This window comes from Lonchura striata, chromosome 6 (genome assembly GCF_050655825.1).
Source record: "Lonchura striata isolate lonStrDom1 chromosome 6, ASM5065582v1, whole genome shotgun sequence".
In the NCBI taxonomy this organism is placed as follows: Eukaryota; Metazoa; Chordata; class Aves; order Passeriformes; family Estrildidae; genus Lonchura; species Lonchura striata.
The window spans coordinates 36,921,266-36,944,921 of NC_140708.1; the positions used below are offsets into that span (position 1 = coordinate 36,921,266).

Here is a 23,656-nt window from a genome sequence, read left to right on the forward strand (position 1 = left end):
ACATGTAGGTAAAAAGATAAGCAGTAACTCAGTTTATTTAGAGTACTCCACTGTTCAAACTGGAGCTGGGGGACTGACTGTTCATACAGCTTCTAGCAATGCTCTTTAAATAAATAAGCCTCAAAGGGCATACAAAACTGTTACATTTAGGAAAAAAAAACATATTCTTAAGATCTTTCATAAAACTAACAAGTGTGTACAACAGTGGATAGAATTACAGTAACAAAATGCAAGTTAACAACACTGAGGTTCTTCATAATTTTAACTGCATAAATACTAAGCTTTGTAAAGTGTAATTACTCAAGGTATTCACATTGAAACCCTCTACCTCTCTCCATTAGAAAACCCCTCATTAGAATCATAGTGTGCTTCAGAAATTTTGTTTGGTTTTGAGTTCTGAACCAAGTCCATCAAGAGAAACATTTTATTGTCTATGTGTGTCTGAAGAGCCTGGATTTGGCAGTCAATATAGTCCATTAGTTTTTTCTCCATCAGATCCAAGTTTTTTGAAATGATCTTTTCCAAATAGGAGCAAATAGGCTGTTGTTCCACTCTGTAAGAAGAGCAAAGATAAGAATAAGTATAACCTATTTTTTAAAGACAAGGGGCAATATAGAGATCTGGGCACCTAAACATCCTTTAAATGTAAAATTTCATTTATTAGGTAATAAACTTTGGAAGGCATTAGGTTTCCAGTACAAGCAAATACCCTGCCTGCCACACTTAAATCTCAATTTCTTTTCATAAACAATGCTACTGTATATAGTCATCTTCTTTCAACCTTGTTTTTTCAAAGGCTCAACTATGCATTAGAGAGCTTAATTTCATAAAACAAAATCAACACAAGTCAACAGTACACACAGAGTTTATATCCTGTCAGCATGACAGACTGTCCTTGTCAGCAGAAGTGCTTCAAGAATTATCCAAACTATGCAACTCCCTGGGTTTGCACCTACATTCTTTAAAAATACTGGAGCTGAGATATTCTGTCTCCATTAAATCCTGATTCCTACATCTCACAAGTTCCACTATTGTTCCAGAGGTACCAAACTGGGTAACTGTGACACCTGCACTGTAAATGCCAACAAGTGAGGAAGAACAGGAAAATCAGTGGGATGATACAAATTACCATCAATGGGATGATACAGATTAATCTTTCTAGAGCAGAAAGATTGTGTCACATTGTGTGAAAAAGGGAAGGTGTGAGAGTTTAGGGGTAAAAGTAATCACAATGAAAATATACTAGATGAGAAAGACAAGTTAAATGTGTACGATGATTAAAAGGATGAAGAAACATCCTTTTTAAATAAGATTAAATTAAGGTAGAATAAAAACCAGTTTAGTAACAACAAATGATGTGATTTCTTCTAAAAAACTCCTACATTCAAAAAAATTGTGAAATTGAAAATTTGTAATGTTCATCACCACAAAGCCTTCAAAACCATGTATTCTAAGATTTACTATTGCTGCTAATGAGAAGAAAATGCTTATTACTTTTTGTTTAAACTTGTCAGTAAATAGTCAATACTACTTTGAGAGATTCACCAAGCTTAACTCACCCAGCACTCTGAACACCTTCTGCTTTAGCCACTGCACTCTTGCCAAGGTGCCTCTCTCCATCCTTGAGACGAAGGTGATTCACCTGAGTGCACAGGTTTTGCAGAAAAGGAAGAAGCACCTGTGGGTTGGCCACGTTTGGACTTTCACCTGCTTGCTGCTGCACTTGCAAAGATCCCATGACTTTCAAATCATTCCTGAAGTCAACTGCATTTTGCTGGGTAGGAAGTCTTTCAGAATCCAAAGTATTCTCTCTTTCAGGTACCTCTGAGTTCAGATCACGAGTTATTTTTAAATCCTTATACACTGCTTCACTTGTTAAGTGATTTTTAACAGGCAAAGGTTCACTGGCTGATGGACTCAGTGATGACTGCAGAGCTGCACTGTGCAATCCATCTATTGCACGGTCACTTCCAAAATCAGAATTTCTCCCCATGATCCAACTGAGTTTGTCTCCAAGAGGGAAACTGTTCTGATGGGGAGAAAAACCCATTTGAGTATTTGAGATTTCAAATATACTGGGAATTATACAGCAATAACAATAGATACTTTATAACCCAGCATTCTACTAGTAGACATTTTCAAAGTAGTTTTGAACTACATTCCTTGTAAATATGAAGTGTTAATTATCCTGTCAGCATCTAAGTAAGAAAGAGCTTTACTGGCTTCACTTTTACCATGCTGTATCTCCAAAACTGAATTATTACATCAGATGGATTCAGGATTCTGTTGATACAGCCCACTTTGCAGGATTAGGATATAAAGAAAATGTTCTGTGAGAGCACTTTACTTTTAATTGGAGGTGGCATGGCTATAATGACAATTAAAGAGACAAACCAGCCCATCTACACCCCAAACATTCCAGGGAAAATGCCCATTATCCTTGACCAGCAGTGACTATGGAAACAGGCAAAAGCAGAGCAGGCTGGCAGTGAAGCTTAAAATTACAACAACGCATAATAATAATAATCATCATCATCATCATCATCCTAGAGAACATCCTAGAGAACACAATCTTTATTCACTGCACTCGTCTGAATGGCAACAGATAAATCATGATGAAAATGGCAGTAAGTGTGGATTAAAAGTCCCCAGAATGTTTTTAGAGCACTCCTAACTGGTGAAATGCCAGATGGTGTTTGTGGAAAGGTGACTTACTTTCTGCTGACACCGAACCATGTCCATGAGCTGCTGAGCACCTGGAGACAACTTAGATCCCATGGATTCCATTATAGTTTGCACTCTGTCTAGATCTATGCTTGAGCCTAGTGAAGGAAAATCAGTTGCTAGTTTTGCAGACACTGCTTTCACGTCTAGAATTATTTTACTGATGAGTACTCTGTGTTTCTCACCAAAGGAGAGCAGCTATTGCAAGAAGGAAAAAAAATACCTTGGTTAGAGGAAAAAAACATTTCATGTTTTCTTTGTACATAGGGGAAAATGCATTGTTCTTTGAGTCTTAGCAAAAACTATGATGAACTCTTTTCCAGTTAAATTAAGCCTATGTCTTCTTGCTATTATTCCCCATAAAATTCTGACTGGAACAGAGATGCCTAAGTACCCCAAAGATACATAAAGTTTTTCTAAGCATTTAAGAGTAGTAGCCACATTATTTTCACAAGTTTATTTAACCCTGGAGCTGACAGTTCTACTCACAGATCTGCAGTTTATCTGGTTTATGTTTTTTTTTTCTCTAAGACTAAATTTTCTGTATCATAAAAAGTCTTCATGAAAAGAAAATTGAGATACCAATTTAAAAGAAGAAATCTGCCATCAAGACAAAGCACCAGCCAACAGATTTTTAAGTGGTTATGTGAAGAGATGAAGTGTATAAAACCAATAATTTTACTAAGAGCAATGCAATTTAGTTGATTAAGTGATTAAAAAAACAGAAGAAAAATAAAACAATTCTGTTCAACTCTTTACCTTAATTCTACAGGAGGCTGCAGGGCATTCAAACTTAAGGTACTTGTGGTATAAAGTAACCTCTTCAGTTTCACTAGAAGAATAAAATAAACAAGCAGTGACATCAATTTACAAGGTACTTTTTTGTAGAACTACACTATATTGGTAAATATTTAGATAAGAAACAAGACTGACTGGAACACATTTCTAATACAGATTTATGGTTTCCAACAGCACTTTTAGTTTCTTTTTTAGCAGTTTTTTTCTAATAGCAACTTTAATGCTTATATGCAACTTGTAATGAATCTTATCACTTATGTAAAAATTACTTGTATGTGTGCTTGCACTGAGAAGCGTTTGAGGTTCAGTCCATTATTCACCCATCCTCCCTGAGGCTCTGAGTCTGCTGGTTTCTAGTTGGCTAATTAAGCAGCAGATGTGCCATGTAATGGCTTAAAAACAAAACAGAAACATCGCTTTATTTCCCCGGGCAAAGCATGGAAGGAAGTATTGAAGGGGAAAACAAAACCTTCTTTTTTAAATCTTCTCTCTTGTTCTTTGAAGTGTGAGATGACTACTTATCGAAGAGACTTTCACAGAACCCAAGAATGGGCTGGGTTGGAAGGAACCTTCAAAGTTACCCAGTGCCACCCCTGACATAGGCAGGGATAGCTTCTACTATCGCAGGGTGATCCAAGCCTTGTCCAACCCAGCCCTGGGCACTGCCAGGGATCCAGGGGCAGCCACAGCTTCTCTGGGCACCCTGCTGGGAGGAATTTCTTCCTAATATCCCACCTAACCCAGCCCTCTGGCAGTGTGAAGGCATTCCACCCATCCTATCTCTCCAAGCCCTTATCCAAAGTCCCTCTCCAGCTCTCTCGCAGCCTTTCTAGGCAGTGGAAATGACTCTAGGGTCTTCCCCCGGCTGAACAACCTCGGTTCTCTCAGCCTCGTTACAGACATCGGGTCCCGAGCCGCAGGAGCGCCTCGCAGCCACATCGGAGTGCGAGGCTGCCCGCAGCCCGGCCCAGCACTCACCCCGGGGCCGGCCGGGCGCCGCGGCTCTGTCCGCGGCCGGTGCCGCAGTACTCCTCGCCCACGTACACCTCCATGTTGCGGGCCTGGCTCACGATCCCCACGGACACCATCTCGGCGCCGGGCCGGCACTGCAGCCGCAGCTCGCAGGGCTCCTCGCCGCCCTCCCGCCGCTCCGCCAGCACGGCCTCGCTGCTGCGGGGGGGAAGCCACACGCGTTGTCCCGCCAGCCCCGCTCCCGCCCGGCCCGGCCCGGCGCTCCCTCTCGCCGCCCGCCGCACTCACCCGGGCTCGCCGTCCCCCGCACCCCGCCGCAGGCACAGCGCCCGGGCCAGGCCGCCCGGCGGCGCGCAGGGCCAGGAGCACAGCGCCGACACACAGCGCGGCTCCCGGGCCCCCTCCTCCGCCTCCCCCTCCGCCGCCGCAAAGCCGCTGGACATGGCGGAGCCGCGGGCAGCGCCCGGCCGGGCAGCGGCACCCGCCGACCCTCAGCGGCCGGCAGCGGCACCCGCCGACCCTCAGCGGCCGGGCAGCGGCACCCGCCGACCCTCAGCGGCCGGCGGCGGCACCCGCCGACCCTCAGCGGCCGGGCAGCGGCACCCGCCGACCCTCAGCGGCCGGCAGCGCCTGCGCAGCGCCGCGCTCCGCGCATGCGCGCCGGGCGGCGGCGGGGCCGCCTGAGGGAGCGCCCGAGGGGAGCGGGGAATGGGGAGCGGCTTCTTCACCTTCAGCCTGGGAACGGCACTCTGAGCCCGGGGAATGGCTCCTCGGCTGGGGGAACAACTCTCTCATCCGGGGAATGGCACCCCTCAGTCGGGGAATGGCACCCTCAGCTGGGGAATGGCCCCTCAGACCGGGGAATGGCACCCTCAGCTGGGGAATGGCACCCTCAGCCAGGGGGAATGGCCCCTCAGACCGGGGAATGGCATCTTCAGCCCGGGGAATGGCTCCTCGGCTGGGGGAACGCCACTCTTATCCAGGGAATGGCACCCTCAGTCGGGGAATGGCCCCTCAGACCGGGGAATGGCACCCTCAGCCAGGGGGAATGGCATCTTCAGCCCGGGGAATGGCTCCTCGGCTGGCGGAACGCCACTCTCATCCAGGGAATGGCACCCCTCAGTCGGGGAATGGCACCCTCAGCCAGGAGGAATGGCACTCTCAGCTGGGGAATGGCATCTTAAGCCCGAGGGAATGGCTCTCTCAGCCCAGGGGAATGTCACCCTCAGCCCGAGGGATGGCATCTTCAGCCCGGAGGAATGGCACCCTGAACCCAGGAATGGCATCTTCAGCCCGGGGAATGGCTCCTCGGCGGGGGGAACGCCACTCTCATCCAGGGAATGGCACCCTCAGCTGGGGAATGGCATCTTAAGCCCGGGGGAATGGCTCTCTCAACCCAGGGGAATGGCCCCCTCAGCCCCAGGAACGGCACCCTCAGCCCGGGGATGTCCCAGGCAGCACAGAGAGCCGGGGTTAATTCGCATGGAAAACACCACTGAGATAACCCGAGTCCAATGTATGACCCAGTGTCACCGTGCCAAACATACCTTGGCTACGTCCAGGTTTCCTTAAACACCTCTGACTCTTCCACCTCCCTGGGCAGCCCATTCCAATGTCAGATCACTCCTGAGAAGAAATTCCTAGTAATGTCCACCCTAAATCTTCTGCGGTGCAGCTTAAGGCAATATCCTCTTGTCCTGTCACTGATTGCTTGGGAGAAGAGACTGACCCTGAAGTTGTGCCAGAAGAGGTCTAGGGTGGATATTAGGAAAAAGTTCTCCCACAGAGTTATCCATCACTGAACATGTTCCCCTGTTGGACTCAATACCTCAAAGGTTTTTTCCAACTGAAATGATTCTTGGGTTCTGTGAAACTCGCTAATATGTCAAAATTTGGAGCAGCGGGATTCACCCGAGTTACATCCTGATAGTGCACCACACAGGAGAGAGGCTATGAATAAAAGAGGCCATAAATAAAAGATGAGTTCATTTAATTTTTAGTAGGATCTCAGCTTCTGGAGTTGGGGAATGCTGCTCCTGAGGCTGTGGCAGAGACAGCAAATGGGGGTGTCAAGTTCTGCTTCCACCAGTGCTCAGTGCAGGAATTTTCAGGCTGTTCTCAGTCTGTGACTCTCAGCAAATTGATCTGAACGGGCTTTGACCAACTAATGCTGCAAATACAGCCAAGCATTCTGCTTTTTGTCACTTAAGGCATTGTTTAATAGGATTTATTAGCAATGGAAAACTGAATTTTCTCTGCTTTAATCAAAGAATTCATTAAAATTAATTAATGTAAATGTTTGAGTGTGTTGTCTCGGCCTCATTTTTGTGTTTCTAAATGTGTGTGATACTTCTGAAATGCTTTGCAAACTCATCCAGTTTTAGAAGCATTTATTTTCTGCTCTTGGTGACAATGTGGTTACATGGAAGATGACTGATCTTGGAAGAGCAAAGATCTGCACAAAATTATGGACTTCTGGTGAGGAGAATTGTGTTTAACATAGAAGGGAATGGGTAGAACCTATTTTTGGGGGATTTTAATGTGTTCATTGCATTATATTTTAAAGTAAGGATGAAAAATGGAACACAAGAAGGTGAAATTTCAAAGAGTAAATTGATTCACAGTAGTTTATTATTGAACTGGCAGTAGCCTGGATAAACATCCTAAACACTGCATTTGTCAGTAGCAATATTTTGTGTTTCTAATCTCATAGGATCTCTCCGTGGGATGCAAGTCCTTTAGAATAAACCAGTTTGATCCTGACACGGGACTCTCCAATCAGCATTTAAGAATGTGTTGCTTTTTATTTGCATTAGGTTGTCTGACCAGTTTTCTCAGAAGCCTAGTGGATTAAATTTTACTTCCCATTTCCTCAGCAGAGATGCAGTATCAGAGAGCTTTTTCTGTTGTTTCCCTTCGGAGCAGACGGTTCTCCTTCTTCTGGTTCCCTGCAGAGCAGCCAGAGCCAGCTCAGATGCTGGAGTAGTTTCTCTGGGAAGTCATGTTAATGCACAGCTTCTTTTTGTTCACTTTTGGACTGATTTTAACTGGAAAGCCTTTTCGGATAAAAGGTAAGTTTCGTTTTTTGTATATTCAGAAATTTTCTCCAAGTCTGCTTGGACCCTGATTGTAGCGATGCAGACCTTTAACACTGAGCCACAGCTCTCCCTGCTCATTGAGAGAATCTTGGAAAAGATTACAGGTTGAAACTTTTTATAGTTGAGCTCTTTGTAGGTTTTTTTTTTTTCCTCCTGGATATCATAGGTATGCAAATCCATCATTTTCTGTGCAGGACATTGGTTGTGACAACTGGAGTTGCTGTCACTCTCATCAATAGCAGACACTGTAGAAAAATATTTCTTCTTCACTGATGTGAGGGAAATTCCTACAATTTCATTGGCATTTTTCATTAACTCATCTCCATTTACGATTTGGCTTCACATTTTAGATTTAAGTGTAATACCTGAAATGTTTCTTGGAAACTGGTATTTTTATGACAAGCATCAAAGATGGTTTCCTTCTTTCAGGTGTCAAAATTTGAATTGTTAAAAGAGCATCTCCATGGTTAGTTCAACATACACTTCACTCATGAAACAGAATGGATTTTGTGATTTAGATAATAAAATTATTGAAGATTAAGAGCAAAATCGCAATATCAAGTGCTGATACTCTTTTCAGACCGGTTTGCTAATATCAGCTTCCACATTTTGATTGCAATTGCAGCCTGTATTGTTAAATATATACTACCTGCACCTAGCTTTTAAAAATCCTGATGCTATCTAGCAGGTAGAGATCATCCTTACACTGGAGAACCCTCCCCACTTTGAATGGCTGGTTGTGTGACTTTTTTGCAATTATGAATTCCTTTCACAGGAATGAGGAAGCTGACTTTGTACTACTATAAATGTGAAGAAATCTCTTTGTTTCCTTAGAAAATAACAATTTAATAAAGAAGAAACCACTTCCATTGTTAAAACTCATGTTATTGTTGATTCTGTTTAAAAGCAATGGTTGTATCTCTGTTGATCAAACCAGTTGATGAACAGACAAGAAAAAGGACAATTAATTCAACTTCACACAATTTTTTAAAAGGTCACTGGAGATTGGTTTTGTCTTTATAAAACCACTTACCTGAAACCAGATACTTGGCAGCCTTCTTATCTTTAGCTTCCTGCATTAGCATGTTGTTCTGGAGATAATTCTGATATCATGTAAAAGGTTACAAACCTTTTGCAAAGATCTGACTGTTGCTAGAACAAACAAAATGCAAGATTAGGCAACAGGTGGGAGGCAGTGTGGTGAGCCACGTTTTCTTCCACACAGGAGGTGGACAAATTGTATCCAGAGGACAACTAAAAGTGCTCCTTATTCAGGACAGTGGAGAAAGCAGAAGGCCAGCTGCCCCAATTTTCTGTGGTACATCAGGATAAAAGTGTCAGTCATGGAAGAAAATATGACAAAGTCACAAAGTTAATAATCCAGAATATGAGAGAATTAAGGTTTTGTTTAACGGCTTTGATAGTTTCTCTTTGTGTGCTCCAGAAGACCCCAGCTTTAATCTGAAGTAACTTTTTTTTTAAGTCAGTTTGATCATTCCTGAACTGTTTCACTCTTTCTCCATTTCTGGCTGGATCAGAGTAGGCTTTTGTCTATCACCACTGTGCAGGTGCCAACATAATGCCTTGTCCTTTCTGATTATTTACCAATTTCTAACTTTATTTTCAGGTATATCCTCTGAACACACATCCAGACTTTCTACATTAGAAATAATCATTCCTCGAAGTCTGACAGGCAGAGAGAAACATCCCCCATTTTCTCATGAGGTTTGTTACTCTGATTTTCTTTTTTTCTGATTGTTGCTGTTTTTCAAAACACTGTCCTACATTCCACAACATACAATGGATGGTATATAGAGATTTTTGTAATTAAATGTGCCCCACACTCTCTCTTCTGATTCTTAGTGTTTTCAACTAGTTTTAAGTAAATTTGTTCCCACAAAGGCCTGTGATTGTATTCTGAGCACCTTCCAAACTTCTAATCCTGTTAATGACCTTGTAAGGCAGAAGTGAGAAGGGACATGAAGCATATTTTAATTTCTTCTGAGTCAGATTAGATGTTGAATCTGAGCTAACATCCATGCTGGCCGTGTTCTGATCTTTGGATAATAACCAGAGGATTTCAGCCATGTAGCACCCAAAGGACACAAATGGTCCCAGAGAGTGGCACAGGTTAAGAGATGAGTTAGAAGAGAAACCTGAGCCTTAATTCTTCAGTTCTGAGGTAACTTCCCTTTGTGCCAGATACCAAGTTCCTTTACTGAAGTCACTGTTACTGAAACTACATTAGTCATCTTTGTGCAAACCAATTAGGGGATAAAAGCCTGGGACTCGTTTATCTGATTTACAGAAGGAGTGTCACAAAGCATGATGTGGTACTGAGCAAAGAGTGCATTCATGGACTGTGCCCTCCTGTCTAAATAAAAATATAGATTCATGGCATTTACACTTTACATAGGAAAGAATGTTCACTTTGCTGCTGAGAGTTTGAAATATGGAAGCCTGAGAGTTAGGAATCTTGTGGGTTTTTACTTAAAACACACACAGTAGTTGGGCCTCTCTTGCCAAGCAAACATGGAATAAACAAAACCAAATAGAAAAATCACCTAATTAAGTGATTTATTTTGTTCTGTTCTGTTTTCAGGAGCATTCAGATGACAATCTTTCTTACTCAATTAAAACCAGAAATGGAACATACCTCCTAAAACTGAAGAAAAATAAGTATGTGATAGTGTTCTAAGGAATTGTCTTGTTTCAGGGTTAGTTGCATACAGAGTAGCATTTTTATACTGAAAAAATTTAGAAGAAACCATTTAAATGTCAGATTGTAGCAACTACAGTTAAATACTGTGTCTCTGTTATGGTAGTATCTTGCAAATAGAAGGGAATAATAGTTTTTCTAGCTTTGAAGAAATTTATTTTGATAATTTTTTATTAGCAGTGCAAGACAGAACATTTCAGAAAATCCTAAGGAAAAACTAGAATTCAGTTTAATATTAGTTTTTTATTAGCAGGTCAGAGGGGTTTTAGCTCTGCTGTATTTTAAGAAATGTTTCTCTTTCTCTTATTCCTCATTCCTGAGCTTGTAATAGGTCAGGTCCTTATGCAACTGAGCCTGCTTAGATTCCTCTCTATGGATATTTTAGTTAAAAAACATAATAATGAGCTTCAAAATAACTTATTTTCCAGAAATTCGAGCTTGTTTTAAAGTATTTTTTATGTGCTTGTATTTTAATAATAATTTAGCATTGAGTGTGCTGCTAGCAGAATGTAGCATTTACCAGGACTCTTGACTTGTTTCTTGTTTCTAGACCATTGAAAGAGCAGTAGTTTATTTTTGTTTCCAGAAAATTTCTTAGTGATGACTTCAAGCTGTACACATATGGAGAAAATGGGAAACTGCAGGCAACACCATCCAAAAATGAGGTATTGTACATAATAAAACATCCCCTTTGTGTCAGAATTTTCTCTGAAAAACCAGGGAAGCCAAGAAAAAATATATTTGCTGGGAATGAGACTATTGTGAGTTTTCACAGTGGAGTATTTCTCTTTAACAGTTACCAGTGATCTAAAGATGAGGTTCACGAGGGACTGGGCTGTTTGTAGGGTGCAGCACCCCCGTTCCCCAAGGTGTGAAAGGATTTGCCAGGAGATTATGCCAAGCCTGAATCTGAGCAACCTTTGCATAATATGCAATTTAAAGTACACTGGCAGCATCAAAGCTCTATAGTTTTTACATCCTGAATCAAACAATCCTTATAAATACTTCTAAATTTGATTTCTTCTTTAAACTGCACATGAGCTCAGTGAGACTTTATTGGGTGGTTTGTGCATGAAAGATCTCAGTGCAGTTCTTAAGCAGGATGAGCAATGTAGATTAAAATGTTTCACAATTTTATAAAAATTTTTATAATTTCTATAAAAAAATTATAAAAATATAAAATATGGTGATGGGTTAAATTAAAAAGCTGTCTGTGTTCTAGAACCAAGGGATCAAAGGATACTTCAGGTACTCATGTCAAGGGATATTCTCCAAGAAGGTCAGGATTACTTTCCAAGTAGGGAGCTCTGTAAATTTCTAACAGCCAGCCCTGATGTCATGCAAATAATATAGTTAGTTAGAAAATAGGTTTGCAGATGAAGGCAGCCACCTTGTTGTGTCACTAATTATGTGGGTTTGTTGCATTTCAGACACACTGTTATTATTATGGCACTGTTGAAGGACTTCCTGACTCCACACTTGCTCTTAGCACATGTGATGGCCTTAGGTATTTCCTATTTTTTTTTAATATTTCACCTTTTGATGAAGCTGAAATTCATTATATGTTTTATAGTTTCCCTAAACTCTCACTTTTTTCCCTTTTTCCAAAATTCCTTCACAGAAAAAAAATAACTTTAAAGAAATTGTAATAAATATAGGCAGCACGTGGGCATGACCTGAGGCTTCTAGTACTTGATGTGAATGTCATGACCAGAGATACCTTTGTAGAAAAAAAAAAACTTCCCTTGGTGAAGCTTTAGTTGAACTTAAAACACTCCTGCAAACAGCTTTGTCTTATGAATGGACACATTTCAAAAGACAAACCATTTCCATGAAAAAAATTGTCCAAATTTGAACCGTTTTTTGTGTTTCAAATACAATAAAATCACAAATGAGATAAAATTCACTCATGTATCTTTCAGGTCAAGTTTCACAGAGAGATGTCACTATAAATTAGGACATATCCTGGCAGTCCTTTAAATGAATAGAGATAAGGGCTGAAAGAGCCCTTTGCATCAGTTCTGTACCCACAATCCAGATTTATTTACCAACAATTTGGCTTTATTCTCTTTTTTTCCCTTCCTTTTCTAACTGATTCAAGAAGCCCACACTTGTTGAGTATTTTAAATAAATTCTGTTTGTCTTTTATTGGGCATTTGAACTTACCCCATATTAATATGATTTCAAATAATAATTTGTTTTAACATAGTGTCTAAGTATCCAGCTGTTATTCATTCATCGAGTCATCACAAGGGAAAAAAATGATTAAATAATGTTTCATTCTATTATGATTGTTAGGGGAATTCTCTACCTTGGAGGCAAATGGTATGGAATGGAGCCCCTCAACACATCCAGCACATTTGAACATGTGCTTTATGAATTGGAAGATGAGCATGGTATCCCCTTCCACTGTGGGGTGCTGAATGGCAGCCTGGAGCATGAGATGTTTGTGAAGCAGTCTGTGAAATACACATTTTCATCAAACAGCACCTCCAGCAGGGACAGGCTCCTCAGGGTAAATAGATTTCTGTTTCTCCCTTGAGCTGCAGAGCATCTCCAGGGCTCTTGCTCTGGCACAGGTGGGACTGGCCTGGCAGGTCATTTCCTTGTGGCCTTCATTTCCATGGACACCAAGCTGGTGGGAGCCCTGCTGAGGAAATCCTGGAACAGAAGATCAGCACAATGGGATCTCACAGAGCTCACTGAGCAGAGTCTGGCCAGGACATGAAATGCACAAGCTGCCATTCAGCTCATGCATCCCAGTGTGAATTACTGACACAGAGATGTTTATGTGGTAATCTAACACAAATTGAGGCCACGTTACAAAATGCAATGTTGCAAACTCATTATGTTAATTTTCTGTGTTTTCTCATTTGCAGGAGAAGCGAGCTGTCCTGCCCCAGAAAAGCTACGTGGAATTATTTGTGGTTGTGGATCACAACAGGGTAATCATATCATCCAAGGCCAAATACATTTTACTGTTTTGTAATTATATAATTAATACTGTTTTAGATTTTCTCCTCTGACATTGTTATGGTATTTTACAGTTTTTGCTGAAGAATTCTGATCCCGCTGCAGTGCAAAAGGAAACAGTGGAGCTGATTAATTATGTTGATGGGGTAGGTCTGATAAGTTGCCTGGATTCAGTAGTTTCTATGTTATGATATAAACTTCTGAGAACAGCAGCTTTCTTTCCAAAAGATATATTTAGGTACTTTCATGAAGCAGAGTGTTCTTAGTTATACTTCATTTTATATTCTAAATATTTTTATTTAGTTTGCAATTTATAAATATTTTATATTTCATTTATAATTACAAATATCATATATTGAGTTTCAAAGAAATTGAAGTTATGTTCTGGTCACTATGTTCAGCTTATTTTTTACTCAGTAGTAATGAAGTCATCTTTCAGAATTCCATCAGAAGAGCTGAGGGATGTTAATTATAATTTTTTTTTTCAGATGTATAGACCATTAAACATCCAGATTGTTTTGGTTGGATTAGAGGTTTGGACAGATGCCAACCACATATCTGTAATGGATGGTTCAGCTGGAGATGGGCTGAGTCGATTTGTTTCTTGGAGACAGAAAGATCTTCTGAAGCGCTCAAGAAATGATGTTGGTCACCTCATAATGTAAGTTTGCATTCAGTGGGGAAACCAGCCATGCTGCCAGTGTTAATGTATATCATTTGGGGCTTGTATATGAATTAAAATATACCTAGAGTAAAATCCTCTGCACTTCCAAAATGGTTTAACCTGGAAAAATGACAAGAAGCTATAATGGATTCTTAAGAGTTAATCAACACCAGGGTGACCTCCAGAGGTCCCTTCCCACCTTAGCCTTTCTGTAATTGAGTGCAGTGACACAGCAGACTTAAGTGATTGATCATTATTTTCAAGCTCTTATTCAGATATTCATTATTAATTAGAATGAAACCCTGCTGTGGTGATAAATTCCTTCTTGACTTCAGGAAGACCAAATTTTACCTTGCAATATTTCTTTCCATCTTGTCAGTGTCTTTTAGTAGAAATTGTGAACTTTCAACCCATTTTTAACACCACCTCTAAACTGCTCTTGTTGCAGAGGGAGAAGCTCTTTCAGTGGATCCATTGGAATGGCTTTTGTGGGCACTGTGTGCTCACATGTCCAGGGAGGGTCAATCAGCACTGTGAGTACATCATAATTTGGCTATGGAAGAAACTGGTCCTTGACCTACTTGGTCAAATCACCCTGGTCTTGGAGTTGGCTGATTTCTTTCATGGGCTTTCTTATGTAAAGACTTGTGCATATTTTACACCTTTTTTTTATTTTTTTTTTCAGTACTTCCCAATTTATTTGTCAAATTTGGCTCATTTAATCGTCAACAAGTTCTTTTGGTCATCTTTGGTCATCTTTTGTGATTCATCAAATTCAATATTGCATAATCTCATCTTTATACCCTTAAAGTTCATAACCTCAGAGGTGTTGGGATAGGAGTGCAGCTACAAAATAATGGTGGGGTTTTTTACTCTTTAAATAAATAGAAAGTGAACATAATGCACTGTAGTCTCAAGTGTCTGGAATTCCTCACACAAGGATTGTAAACAGGTAAAAAAAAATTAAAAATTAGTACAAAACTATTTTTTTGCCATCCTTGAGGCACAACCAGTAACTCCAGAGGTTCCTGTCCTTAAAGTATGGATTCCACAACATTGTGGACTATCTCAGAAGCAGATCCTGTTCTTTACCTGTACATTTGTTGTTGAAAACTCCTTTGAAATCAGTGTCTAACAGTGTAGAGAATAGAACAGAATCACACAGAGTAAAGCTTCCAGTGGTGATCCAGACCAGCTGCCAACTTCTAAACCAGAAGATGATCCTCAGGGAAGGAGTAGCAGAATCTGTCCCTACCTGAAAATAAAGTGATGAGTTGTCAGTCCTTGCTGCTTTCACCTTACAATACAATTTGGTATTCTGCCTTCATAGTCCTTGAGAGCTTTGTGGTGGGAGTAAATCTCTGGGTGCAAACAGTGATTTCCATGGTTTCACTTTTTTAAACTTGATTCTCTTTATCAGCTGAATCATAACAAAATCTTACAGCATGCCACAGTAGTGGCACATGAGCTGGGGCACAATCTGGGAATGAAACATGATGACAAGAGGTGTCCTGCATCCTATATCATGCACAGCACAGATAAGTAAGATTTCCAGTAATTTCATTTTAATAATTTGTTTTGTTTGCAGTGACTATGCCTTCCAACCTGTGAAACTCCTGTGAATCTGGAAGAGCTTTAGTGTATGGGAAGTTGTTTGATCACAGAGGTGGATTAACTGACTTAGTATTTGACATAATTATAGTTTAGATGAAATTTTATCTGTTTTCTGATCCAATCATTCTTTATTTGTAACATTCCTAAAAACATATTTTTAATTAATTATTTTTTTATTAATAGCATGTTGCTGGGATTTTTTCACCCTCTTGAGAATGCTTTACATGTATTCACTGAGTTTGTGCAAATATGCAACAAATTATTAAACAGTTAATTAAAAAACCCAAAAACTTATTGGCTTATGTTTCCTTCTATTCATTTATTCTTTGGCTTCCCCTTAAGAGAAAAAAAAATCATAATATTTAATTTATCCCCTGTTGTATTAATACATCAAGGTAACTGAACACTGGGAATACTCTAGGAAGGACCATGCCTCAGTTCTTAGGGACTCCAAGTTAAGATTAATGTTTTCCTGAGAATATTCTTTAATTAAACATTTTTAGACTCAGTATAGAATTTCTAAGGCCTGTTTCGTACAGGACACCAGAATAGATAATCTGATGGCCTCTGGCCTCTAAAAACATTTGTATTATAATAGTATTTTAAACTTCTAGTACTGCACTTTAATGCAAATTGAAATAAAAATTAACTGTTTCATGATCTCCTAGCATTATTAAATACAATATTTATTATGGAGCAACAATATTTTAAGAGCTTGAGTTGTATGTTCTCCTGTAAGCAAAGTATTTATAATAATACAATATTATCCTTTCCAGTGGATCCAGGAATTTCAGCACCTGCAGCGCTGATGATTTTGAGGCCTTTATTCTAAATGGAGGAGGAAACTGCCTTAGAAATCCTCCCCAAACAAGTAGTGTGTACAAAGAACCTGTCTGTGGTAATAATGTGGTTGATAAAAATGAAGAATGTGACTGTGGAAAACCACAGGTAATGCATGAAATTGAGCTGGATACTTATTGTGTTGATTAATATGATTGATATGATATGATATTTCTATATAATAGTGGCCTAACTGCATTATTATCTGAGGACTTTTCCTTGTAATTTTGAATTTTTGCAAACAATATCAAAATAAATATTAGTCAAAGTTTAAAATCATGCTTTGATTTTGATGTGGACTCAGTTAAGGGCTATTGGACTTAACATTGAGGCAAAGAGAATGCTGAGAAAGAGGAGAAATTCAGAGCAGTGTGTGTGGGAGCATCACTGGGTTTTGTGCTGGTTTTAGCATCATGGATGTTCCTGTTCCATGGCAGAGACTGTTTGTCTATAGAACATGTACAGGTTTTTAAACTGTAACCCTTCAACTTTGCCCACACAAAATTACTTTTAGGAGTCACATTTGCATTGTCAAAATCTCCCTCCAAGAATGGGAGGTATTGGCTCAATCTTCAGAAGGTAAAAGTGTCTCAAAAAAGGCAGCAGTAAATCAAAAGGCTGCTAGCAAGCCCTGGTTGCATTGGCATCCTTGTGCCACAACCCATCAGGTGTTTTCTGCTGACTTGTACAAATAAAACACAGGAACAATATCTGCTGGTTCTTTTTAAAGCAGGAGAATGTGAGAATCTGACAGAGTTATTGAAACTTTGGCTTGTCCATCCACATGAACTGCTGAGTACTTTGCTGGCTGTAGAAATAAAGCAGTGTCCCCCTTACAATGTTCACAGGAATGCTCCAACCCCTGCTGTGATGCTGCCACCTGCAAACTCACACCTGGCTCACAATGTGCTCAAGGACTGTGCTGCAAAAACTGCAAGGTAGGCATTGCTTTATTAAAACTAAATTGTTAATACTCACTGAGATTTTTTAATGTTTGAAGAGAGCTGTCCTAGTCTTCTTGACACATTTTCAAATGACATTCACCAGTAAGAGAGCATGTAAGAAGAGAATTTGTCTTCCTTAAAATCACTAAATGTTCCCACTTATTGTAAAATGTAGGTGAACCTGGTGGGAAGAAATTATGATGTCTGACTTTACTTCAGAAGGCTGAATTATTTCTTTATTATTACTATACTATAATATATTAATATACTGTTTAAAGGAAGATAATAAAATATATACATACTAACTACAATATCTAACTCACAACTTGTGACCCTCTCTGGAGAGTCCAGCCCCAGGTGGGTTGGATTGGCCATCAGGCTCAAACAATCCTCACCAGAATCCAACCAAGCAATCACCCCAGGTAAACAATTCTCTAAACACATTCCATGTGGGAAAAACAAGGAGCAGAAATATAAATTGTTTTCTTTTTCTTTCCTCTGTGCTGTTCTATGAAAAACCCTGAAAAAAGAAGGATGTCCCTGTGACACCCAGTTGTCTTGTTTCACTCCAGAACTTCCTCTGTTGCAATACTAAAAGTGTTCTCCCTTTCTGGTCCTAGTTTAAAGTGGCAGGAGCAGAGTGCAGAGCAAAGCAAGACGTCTGTGACCTCCCTGAGTACTGCAATGGAAGCAGTCCCTACTGCCCAGATGATGTTTACATCATGAATGGGCACCCATGCAGCAGCAACAAGGCTTATTGCTACTATGGGGTGTGCCAGAGCTTTGATTCACAGTGTGAATCTATCTATGGCAAAGGTATGGTTGGCATTTAATGTGAACCCATTGTGGGCTCCTGAGAGACATTTCCAATTTTTCTTTCTGGTATTTTCAGACACCTTACTGAGATTCACTTTTTTCTACAGGGGCACGAAAAGCACCTGATATATGCTTTAAAAAAGCAAATATTAAAGGAGATAGGTTTGGAAACTGTGGGATGAAAGGTGGAGTGTACAAGAAATGCCCTGTCCAGTAAGTCACCACCAAATAAAAGCTAACCCTAAAATCTTCAATATATATAAAAAAATATTTATTCCAAAGCCTTAAAGTGAGGGATTTAAAATAATTTTTTTTTTTAATGCAAGCTGAAAAGATGGAATGGATTTGCACTGATTGTGATTTTACTCTGTTCACCTTGTCTCTGAGTATCTTTTATTCCATGCAGACACAGTCTGTGTGGGAAGCTGCAGTGCACATCTGTCAGTCTCCAAAACCTCCCAGCCTGGAGCGTTGTCAATAATGCATCCGGGGTTTTGTGCTGGTCCTCTGACTTTGACCTAGGATCAGATATCCCTGATCCTGCCCAAGTTCATGATGGGACAGCCTGTGGAGAGAACAAGGTAAGAGGAATCACAGCAGCCTGACAGAATATATTCCAGGTGGAAGGTTCTGAACTTCCAAAAACATTCCCTGGCTCTCTTGTTCATATCCATAACACAGTAAAATTCTTTTGAGATTAATACATGCAAACAATTAATTGGCTCTTCAAAAACTGGGGTGCTACATTATCAGTCATTCAAATTACTCCATCAAAGTGCATCCACAGAGTTAGGTAAACATGAGTCAAAAAAAGTTATAAAATTCTGAAATCCTGAATGTTGTATCAGTCATTTTTCTTATCATGTAAGTGAAAGCTGCAGACTTGTAAACATATTCAGTTATATAGTACATTTATAAAAGGATGGGATTTTTTAAAGTTTTGTGTTTGCAAGACACTAATTACTTGTTGCAGGCCTGTTTAGGTTTTGAATGTCTTGATGCAAGATTTCTGGGCTACAGCTGTGATGTAAAGCAGAAGTGTAATAATAAAGGGGTGAGTAGATTGTGCTTTATGTCCTGTTTCTGTGCAAACTCCCTGCATTTAAGCAATAACCAGCAAAGCAAAGCAGGTGGCCTTTCTTTTTTCTGATCTGTATTAAAAGTTAAATCCACTTACTTCCTGTAATTCATGTTGCCAGAACATTGCAAACCCCTTAGCACTGAGAGGCATTTCATCTGAATTTCCCAAGGGATTTTTTTTTAATATTACTGAGCTGGTGAATTGCAAAAGGAAAATATTCCTTTGAGGATGACAGTCTGATAATTCCTGATTTATATATGTCTCTATGAAAAATCAAAATGGGGTCCAAAGATTGTAAAACTAAGAAGGTTTCTGACTGTGATTAATTGCAGGAAATAACACAAATGTTAACTTAGAATTACCACAGGGTATCAGAATCCCTCAGTGGTTTGGGGTGTTATGGAAGGGCAGAGCTTATTCCCAGTCAATATTTAATGTATTTCTATGCATTACTATGCAGTATTTTTTATTTCCACATGCAATTCATTGCATGGAACTCCATGCCAAAGGTTTGAGCAGCCACTCTCAGGGTGGTGTTGTTTGACTAATCCCTGTGTTTGGGCTGTAGGGGTGTGACAACAATGGGAGCTGTCCCTGCCTGACTGATGACTCGCTCTTGTTTGGGTTGTAGGTGTGTAACAACAACGGGAATTGCCACTGCAATCCGGGATGGGCCCCTCCATTCTGTAACCAGTCTGGCTACGGTGGCAGTTCTGACAGTGGCCCAGCTCACACAGGTAGGACACTGAAACTGGCCCTCATTCTGCCCTAGGGGCTCAGAAAATAATCTACTAATAAATAAAAGTAATAAAAGTAATCTACAAATGTTTTTTTCTATTGCATGAGACCCAAATCATGGAGTGACTTGAAGAACAAACATTATTATTTGATAATGAAGTAGCTTTCACTGGCCTTTACACATAAAATGTTCTCCATCTCTTTGTCTAAAAGCAAAGTTCATAATCTCTAGTTTACTGAGGAAAATCCGTGTTACTTTCTGCAGAACTTTATTGGATTTTACTAAAAAGGGAAAGGGAAAAATTGTTTTGTATTTATTAAAAGTTTAGGATGGCAAAGCAAACATGCAGAGCAGTTGTGGTAAGCAAATAAAAAATGAATGTCTGCTTCAGAATTATTGAAAACATTTTATGGAAAAGGAAAAATGTTGCATATACATAGGGTGGGGTAAGGCAGAAAGAACTTGTAATACCACAAGGCCAAATCCTACTTTTCTGATTGCAACATGTTATAAATTTCAGTGAAGTTATTAATTTTATTCTACAACAATTTGAAGATTGTACTTTTTAAAACAACAACAACAAAACAAAAAGGCTTTAATAGCTTTTTAATTATTTTAAATTCCATGGTTTCAATTATTTTTCCCTAGATACATCACTTCGGGATGGGCTGCTGATTTTCTTCTTCCTGGTGCTGCCTGTAGCCATCCTCATTGCAGTAGCAGTATTTAAACGTGATGCAATAAGGAGAAAACTTTGCAGGAAAAGCAGAGGACAGCACAGGTATTTCCCTTCTGACAGGTGCTATTCCAACATGAGAGGGTGCCCCAGGTCAGTGCAGCAAGGCAGGTGGATGCTTTATCTACACAAAAAAAATCCACATCTCCTAAAGTACAGGACTGTCCTGCTAATAGCAGCAGTGGGGAGTTTAACAGCACATCCCCTGCTCCTTGGAAGTGCAATTAGACACTCCAGCTGTCTGTTCTCAAGCATTTTTTCCCAAATCCATTGCACTTTCCTAATTTTTGTTGATAATTTTATTGTATGGACACAGGGGCAGAGCACATTGAAATTGTCAAGTCCAGAACAAGAAGGACTCAAAGCAGAATCCAGAGCTCTGAGCTGTAATTTTCTCTTTGGAAAATGCTGCATCCCTGAAAGATTTCATGATGATGTGGTTTCTGTTTCAGGGATAACAATGGGCAGGAACCAAAGCAAGGCAACAGAGCAAGTCATGAAACAGGAAATACTCAGGTAAAACAGATGGAGACTTGGATTATTTCATGTTGGGTAATCCAAACTGCACAGTGCCTTTTCTCCAACACAATCATGACTTTGTGACTTTCTGATACATTGAAACCACCTCTATTATTTCTTAGGCCAAACACTGGAGATGCTGCTTAGCCAGGCTGTGGGTCTAGTTCTGATAAACCTGAATAAAAATTATCAAAACAAAATGTTGCAAGACTATGAAGAAAGCCCCAGCAAATGAGAAGCAGTTCTAAAATGACATTAGCTTAATACTGAAGAATTATCTACACTTTGTGTTTTCTGCTAATCTGATTTTCTGCAATGTTTTTTCCAGCCTGCTGCATCAAGTCACAATATTTTTACCATATTGCATTTTCCTGGTACAAGGTTTGTAGTGTTTAAAATCTTCTTCTTTTCATCTTCCCGTGCTTATGTTGCTGTAAGTGAAGTCATTGATGTCCCGTGTCCTGCTTAGGGGGATTTTCCATGCAGAATCATGAAATAGATTAAAGATTAGATTTCATTAATAGATAAATTAAATTTTAATTAATTATATTAATTAATAGATTAATTAGATTAATAGATTTTTCATGCAGCATCAATCATAGATGAAAGGATTGAAGGAAGAATGTTGGCATAAACACAGGTAAATGCTGCAAGGAAGAGGAAGGGGCAGAGAGAGGAAAGTGGAAATGCTAGAAACTGTTTAAAAATGGTAAAGAACCAGTTTAGAAGTGTCAGGTGCCTCAAGTCATGGAATACTAAACACAATGTGCTTTCCACACTTCAGGCAGCCAGTGCAAACCCAGCTTCCTGCAGCTTCCTCAAGACCCCAGCGACCCCCAGTCCCAGCTAGACCAGTTGTCTGAAATGTTTCTTGGGAACCCTCAACCAATTCTGACAAGTAACTGGCCTGAAAAACAAATTAAAGGATTTCAATGCTCTCCTTGTGCAGCCAAAATGCCTTTGGAAAGCACATCCCTCCTGGAAGGCCTGGGTGCCAAGGGCCACTGAGCACAGATTTGGTGACACCCCAGTGTTTTGCTGCTTGCTGCTGGCTGTGTTGTGCCTCTTCTACCTCACCTTTTATAAATCAGACCCTGAAGTTCAACGTGCTCAGGACTGAAGCTGGGAGAGTGAGAGAACAGGACTCTCCCATGCTGCTGCCTCCCTCTCAGGCCACAGAGAAGTGAATTCAGCTGTTCACAGACACAGTTCAAAGATGGGAGATCTGCACTTTACCTCTCCTGGGACACTGCCAGGGCCTGTGGAGCCAGGTCTGGGGACAGTCCCTGTGCCCTGCTCTGACACCTGCCTGCCATCAGCCCACCTCTCACAACCCACCAGCCATGTCAGCTTCCATTTCAGGTAATTTATAACAGCAACCTCACCTGGGGACACCGGAAACTCTGCAGGTCATGTCCCAAGTCTGAAAGAACCCATCCATCTCTGTTACAGAAAATATGGGATATTGGGAAATACCTCTACAGCTCCACAGTGGTTCAGTGTTTACTGGCTGTTGCAGCTCGGCATTTTTCCTAGAAACTGATTCCACTACAAAAGCAACAGATTTAATTTTGTCATTCTAAATGGAAAAGTCAGAAACCAGCACTGATTTCAAAGAGGATGTGTGCAGTGACAGTTTTCCAAATAGGCCTCCATCAAATGTCTCTGTGTAGGAGATGGATGCAGGAAATCCAGGGAAAAGTCTCCACCAGAAGGGAGCAGAAGCTGCAGGGCAGAGACCACATCGCTGCCAAGAGCAGAGCTGTGGGTGTGGATCCACCTCTCCTTGGGGACTACAGCACACCCTGCCTGTGCTCATGCAAATTTCACAGGAGAAACTGGGGAAAAGAGTGAATAAATTACAGGAATGCCTCACTGAGAGAATATTTCCAACACCTCAGATGGCCACATCACTGAAAAGCTGGAAAAAAGAACCCAAAAGAGATTGCTGGCAAAAAGTCTGTGTCTTCCAGGGAAGTGTCCTCTTCCTTAATCCCTCAGAATTTCAAATTGTTCTTAAATATCTCTGTCATTTAGACCTCGAGTATAATATGGCATTGATTTTATTTATTACATTACAATTTAAAATAAATCCTCAGGGGCAGCACACTTGGTTGTACCTTTGTTTTGTGATCAGCACAAAAGGCACTGCTGGGCACGCGGGGATGGCTCAGCCTTTGATGCTCCGGGGGGGCACTGAAGAGAATTCTGGTGCTTATTGTGATACCAGAATGGGGTAAAAAATGGCTAAAACCAGAACTGGGTAAAAATTGGGTAAAAAATGGGTCAAACCTGAACCAGGTAAAAAATGGGTCAAACCAGAACCGGGAACAAAATGGGTAAAACCAGAATTGGGTAAAAGATGGGTAAAACAAAACACTGGTAAAAAAAGGATCAAAGCACAACTGGTAAAACCAAA

General features: G+C 40.4%; 2 protein-coding genes across 5 annotated transcripts; one reads left to right on the forward strand and one right to left on the reverse strand.

Annotated features, from left to right (window-relative positions):
• Positions 1 to 5: 5 nt before the first annotated feature.
• On the reverse strand, positions 6 to 4,957 carry C6H10orf88 (chromosome 6 C10orf88 homolog). Of its 2 annotated transcripts, XM_021526392.4 has the most exons (6): positions 4,783 to 4,957; positions 4,501 to 4,692; positions 3,484 to 3,556; positions 2,716 to 2,922; positions 1,560 to 2,029; positions 6 to 553 (listed from the first exon to the last, which is right to left on the reverse strand). In XM_021526392.4, exons 1-6 carry the CDS (start codon positions 4,935 to 4,937, stop codon positions 325 to 327), a joined length of 1,326 nt encoding a protein of 441 aa, XP_021382067.3. In that variant the 5' UTR covers positions 4,938 to 4,957; the 3' UTR covers positions 6 to 324. The 2 variants fall into 2 exon arrangements, with proteins under 2 accessions (XP_021382067.3, XP_085439042.1); XM_085582916.1 differs by lacking the exon at positions 4,501 to 4,692 and having other exon boundaries at positions 4,783 to 4,952.
• A 2,405-nt stretch (positions 4,958 to 7,362) lies between these two features.
• LOC110468450 (disintegrin and metalloproteinase domain-containing protein 9) lies at positions 7,363 to 23,346 on the forward strand. Of its 3 annotated transcripts, XM_031505145.3 has the most exons (22): positions 7,363 to 7,565; positions 9,220 to 9,317; positions 10,195 to 10,271; positions 10,898 to 10,976; positions 11,742 to 11,818; positions 12,610 to 12,826; positions 13,191 to 13,256; positions 13,359 to 13,430; positions 13,773 to 13,945; positions 14,397 to 14,481; positions 15,369 to 15,490; positions 16,339 to 16,510; positions 17,251 to 17,340; positions 17,967 to 18,162; positions 18,270 to 18,375; positions 18,569 to 18,743; positions 19,136 to 19,216; positions 19,875 to 19,980; positions 20,631 to 20,763; positions 21,171 to 21,234; positions 21,566 to 21,618; positions 22,022 to 23,346. In XM_031505145.3, exons 1-22 carry the CDS (start codon positions 7,496 to 7,498, stop codon positions 22,098 to 22,100), a joined length of 2,391 nt encoding a protein of 796 aa, XP_031361005.3. In that variant the 5' UTR covers positions 7,363 to 7,495; the 3' UTR covers positions 22,101 to 23,346. The 3 variants fall into 3 exon arrangements, with proteins under 3 accessions (XP_031361005.3, XP_085439048.1, XP_085439049.1); XM_085582922.1 differs by lacking the exon at positions 22,022 to 23,346 and having other exon boundaries at positions 21,566 to 21,828; XM_085582923.1 differs by lacking the exon at positions 7,363 to 7,565 and having other exon boundaries at positions 9,277 to 9,317; positions 10,862 to 10,976.
• The last annotated feature ends 310 nt before the right edge of the window (positions 23,347 to 23,656 follow it).